Below are 5000 nucleotides of genomic sequence, written 5' to 3' on the forward strand. Positions count from 1 at the left end.
AGATATTTTCCTGTTTTTGATGAACTCAGGAGAGAGTTTTTGGTGGGAGAAATGATCTGGACGTTTGCAGATTACGATGTGTTAGAATGTGCGTATTATATCTTAGAGATTTTTTAGTCGACGACTTTTTCCATGATCATTTGAAGTATGAGAACATAAGTTCTATTCATTGATTCAGTGGTCCTAAATAACGGGTCATCATCCACTGCTCTTTGTTACTCTACTTAAGTGAGGATACCTAAACTTCGAGCCAGGATTCGAGCTAGGATCCGAGCCAGGATTCCAGCCAGGATTCGAGCTAAGATGAGCTTTCTCCGCTATTTATTCTCGAATCTCTCGGTTAGGTTAGGTCTCGAATCGGTTAGGTTAGGTCTATTTCGGTTGGTTCTAGTCTAGTTAGGTCTAGTTAGGGTTAGGGTAGGTCTCGGTTAGGTCTCGGATCCTGGGTCGACGGAATTCTAGCTTAGATCCTAGCTTGGATCCTGGCTCGGATCCTGGCTTTATTCTTAGTTTATCTCTACTTAAGTTTGTTCCAGACAATTTAATAGTGACGTTCAATATGGCGGTTATCAAGATCCGGAGATTTTTCGTCCTTGTGGAAGACTCAAGATTCGAGGCTGTCGCAAATAGGAAATGGCAGGCTTTTGCAATTTTCACAAGGCCATGACCATTCGTTTATTCTAATTTATCTCTGTTTTGAGCTGAGAGGTTAGAAATGAAAAGAAATCAAACCGTGAATTGTTTTTAATTTCTGTCAAAACGCAAATTTGACAGCAAGAAGGTATCAAATGCGTCCAAGATTCTACAGGTGTCAGAATAATCCGCGCAAAAACTTATTTTTCAATTCCAACATTTCTCGAAGGTCACTTCAGTTTTCGTACGTATAATATATTAGTTAATCATTCAAAGAATCACATGTTGGTCGATTTATATGTATAAGTAGAAATTTTGATGGTCCAAAAGTTCTTGTCCCAGTTGGTAATTAGTTTGTTTTCATATGGCGTATTACGTTGCACTCAACCATTCGGGTGGATCCATCCATGACTGGATCCAGCTTTTGGGTGAAATCAAAGATTGCTATGCAAAGGTTTGCAGAGACAGGTTTGATCGGTTACAGCTCGGCCTTCTGAGCAGGAGGTCGCCAGTTCGATCCCCATGTCATTCGATCGATGTCCGACGGTTTCGACTTTCCTCTGATCCGTATAACAGGGCTTTAGTCGCAGTTTTGTAAATTTTGATATACACATATGAAATGAATTTTGTTGATAGAACCCATTGGGAAATCGGAAAAATCCGAGCCCCAGATGCTATTCAAACCCACGACCCTCCGTGATCTAGTCGGATGCTCTAACCACTGAGCTACTCGGTTGTGAGTAAGGGTGAAATGTGGGTCTTTGACCCGAGCTGCATCACGCAGCTATAGAGTCAAATAACGACTGAAAGCAGAGCTCATAACTGCATCGCGAGCTATCGCGCAGTCACACTGAAGCATATCTAAGATGGGACTAACCAACCACCCAAGTGAGCGAATGTGAGAATGATATACACATATGAAATGAATTTTGTTGATAGCACTCGTTGGGAACTCGGAAAAACCGAGCCCCAGATGCAATTCAAACCCACGACCCTCCGTGATCTAGTCGAATGCTGCGCAATGCATTTCTGAGCTATGCTTTCAGTCGTTATTTGACTCTGTAGCTGCGTGATGCAGCTCGGGTCAAAGACCCACATTTCACCCTTGCTCAATATAGAGTCTCCAGTCGCTCAGCACTTGGTTAGAGCATCGGACTAGATCATGGAGAGTCGTGGGCTTGAATCTCATCTGAGGCTCGGATTTTTCCAAGTTCCCAATGGGTTCTATCAACAAAATTCATTTCATATTTGTAAAGTTTAGTCGGAAAATCGTCGCGCTGCATTGTGCATTGTCAGTGGTTTAGAAAAAAGTGAGCCCGTAATACTTGTCTATTATAAAGAAACCTCTGAAAATGGCGAATGATCGAAGGAATGGAGTTGTGCACGTAACATATCTCAGCTAAATTACACTATTTTCAGATTGAAAGAAAGGTCACGGCGAGAAACAAAATTTAATTATTTTGTCAAAAGTAGCAGCAAAGTGGCAACTGCTAACCCTTTTGTTTCGAAAGAACGAAGGCAAACTGCAAATTTGCGACTTCGAAATTCTCCAGATATATTAGTCGCGAAGGGAAAAAAATTCAGTCGCAAATGTCGACTGTATTGGTTGCATTGTCGAGCCCTGTGTAAGACAGTGGAGCTTTGAACACCCGTTAAGTGAAGTATTGACAGAGGAAGTGGGGTAAAAGGTGCTCACCGAGGGTCACAAGGTTTTCAGTAACGAGTTACCCTCATAAAATAAGGAACCTTTAAAGGTTACAGTTACAGGTTGTAATCTCTTAAAAGGAAGGTGGTGTCGTCTGGTGTTGGAGAGTGGGATTTTGCACAAGGTTTCCACTGAGCAAATCCCAACCCAAAGCAGCCGATCCCCTAAAATTAGAACAGTTCGTACTCAATCATTGAAAGAACCTGAGAGTTGATCCTGCTTGCTGCAGTTGATCTCGAGGCGTCTCGTCGGTGTCAGATTGGGCGTACAGGCCTGAGTATTAAAATGCACAATAGTTATGACTCTGGAATTTTTCTCATTTTTTCCCTCAGCTTTCGAACCTTTCTCAGCCAAAACCAAGGGGCTGTTAACAAGACAAAGACAACCAAAGGCGTCTGCGCATGCTATCCGGCAGAGATACCAGGCTTTGGTTATGGACGCGCATCCTCGATTCACTGGTGACGAGTTGCTAGACATTCTAATAAGATTTAAGCCTCACCACGGTAGCCAGTACCCCATCAGTTTTAAACATCGTCTGCCTGCATTGATACGAGAGGAAAGAGTGAATACGACAATAAGAAAACGTTCCGTCGATGATTTTAACGTATTCTAGCGCCAAGTTCTATACTTTGGTATTTACTATCGAGGAGATCAGTATCTTAAGTACAGCATCGTTTCCAAGCTAGAGCCCTCAGATGAAGTGTGCCATGGTAGACTTTTCTTGGGTGTAATAAAATGAAGAACACCCATGTCATGAGGAATTATGTTTGTGAGAAAGGAAATCAATCCCTAGATTGACAAATGTGTAGAGATTTAGGAACGCTTTTACGGGAAACGTTAAGCTTAATTCTACGCTTTTTGCAAAAATCAAAAGACCTTCAAGGCTTGTTTGATTTGAGTTCATTTTTTGCCTGTTATCTACAGATATTGGCCTGTTGCTCAAGAGAGAGAGAGGGAGCGAGAAAACTTAGAATCTCCTCTTCGTTGCTCAAAGTTGGTCTACATTTTGCCTTAGCTTTTCCCTAGATAGTTCTATTTATTTCTGACATGGGAAATAGCTTTTATTACCGGTAGCTTGCGAGAGTGCTTCCCTAGCTAAAAGTAGACCTGTTGAAAAGAGAACGTGGTCGCGACGAGGAAAGATATTTACCTTCTTCCCCTCCCCCTCCCCTCTAAGCATGACTGCGTCCGGTTGAAATGATTAATAAAGAAAGCAATCGCGCATAATAAATTTAATGTTTGACGTTACTGATGCAGCCTTCGTAGCACGATGGTGAAAAGGAAGGGCAGCAAGGAATCCTATTTATCCTTGTTACAATTGCCCACTCGCCCGAGGCCTCCTTGAACAACGGAACAACAATCCAAAATTGCCGTTGTCTTTGGCCAGCGTTCACTGCTAGTACAGGTAAACATGTTGCAGCTGTTTTTCAGTCGAATGAACCAGTCTTCTCTTTAATTCGAAATTTTGAGTCACCTGCAAGCTTTCTTCGATCTTCAGCTAATACCTGTTCTAGCGTTGAAAAACACCATAAATCTCTCCTTCTGCAGAATCGACATGAGTTTGAGGTAAGCATGATCTAATATCCACTCGCTTGGGCAAAATTTGACGTGGCAGCAAATTATATTTTTGAGATTGAATGAGAAAGGTGAAAAATAGTATTGCGTTGCTTCCTGGAGATTATTGAGCAGATATCAAGAAACTTGCTTGTAAATGAAGCGAAAGGCTGCCAACACAATGATCTGACCTTTGAGATTTGAAATTTTAGTTAATTGCGTTTTATCTTTCGGTAGAAATTGTTTAGAGTTTTGGCGTCGTTTCTTCCCGCAAATGACGCCGATAAATCTATTAAGAAATGTGCATGCCATTTTTTTACAATATGTTTTTGTAGTTTGGATTGTAACACTATAAGGATTCTTTTCACATTTGTAGCTTACCTGTAAAATGACTTGTCTTCGATTTTCGATGTTTTTTTAAAAATTAAAATTGAAGTCGACAAGTTGGATTACCCATCTGTAGAGGGTAGCTACCATTATTATACCGTGGTGCAGCAATTACAGTTAGCATCGACGCTAATAATTTACAATGTATTTGAAGTTCTTTTAAGCTTGTTCTTATTGAGTAAATTAGTGGTTTATTAACAGTTTCGATTCTTAAAGATTCAACAGCAAACTAGTCTAACTAACTTGACAGCATCCAATACTGACCTATCTCAGACTTCCTGCTCCATCTGCATAATGTATATATATATTTATTAAATTCTCAACCTGGGATAATGCAATTCTCGTGCTCTGATTTGTTCACTCAATCTCGGTTATCAGCTCATATACCTTGGTTTGACCTTACAGGGGTATATGGTAAATGATTGATCTAAGTGTTGCCAAGCTAAAAGTTCGCCGGAAAGTGAAATTTCTCTCTGAAGAAAGCAGAAAAAAAAGTTTTTCTGGACAGCTGGGTTAAATTCCGACATTTAGAAGTACGCGAAAAGGTAAGAAATACTTTTTTGACGAGCCTGCGTCTGTCTGACCACAAGGTGTTACACGACATTGCATCGGTTCTCATCAATTTTTTTTGATTTCGCTCGGATTTGCTCGCTTTTTTCGCTCGTATTTTGTACTTTCTAAACTTTTGGAGTTTAAAGGAATTTAATAAAACAATTATTCC

The 5000-nt window shown here is 40.6% G+C and overlaps 2 protein-coding genes across 4 annotated transcripts in view; both read left to right on the top strand.

Annotated features, from left to right (window-relative positions):
* LOC138046750 (beta-glucuronidase-like) overlaps positions 1–2951 on the top strand; it is a 22870-nt gene extending 19919 nt beyond the window's left edge. Inside the window, exons 10-11 of the mRNA XM_068893338.1 lie at positions 1–88; positions 2671–2951. The exon at positions 1–88 is cut by the window's left edge and continues 15 nt beyond it. Of these exons, the coding sequence (XP_068749439.1) occupies positions 1–88; positions 2671–2951 (369 nt within the window). The remainder of the gene's footprint in view (positions 89–2670) is intronic.
* Positions 2952–3768: 817 nt separating this feature from the next.
* Positions 3769–5000, top strand: part of LOC138047082 (inositol polyphosphate 5-phosphatase K-like) — a 20023-nt gene continuing 18791 nt past the window's right edge. For 2 of the 3 annotated variants that reach the window (XM_068893779.1, XM_068893780.1), the window contains exon 1: positions 3769–3904. In XM_068893779.1, the coding sequence (XP_068749880.1) occupies positions 3894–3904 (11 nt within the window). In that variant the 5' untranslated portion in view covers positions 3769–3893. Of the gene's footprint in view, positions 3905–4700; positions 4825–5000 lie in introns of those variants that run through there. The other variant, XM_068893781.1, reaches the window with a different exon arrangement.

The sequence above is a fragment of the Montipora capricornis genome, chromosome 4, assembly GCF_036669925.1.
Source record: "Montipora capricornis isolate CH-2021 chromosome 4, ASM3666992v2, whole genome shotgun sequence".
Classification (NCBI taxonomy): Eukaryota; Metazoa; Cnidaria; class Anthozoa; order Scleractinia; family Acroporidae; genus Montipora; species Montipora capricornis.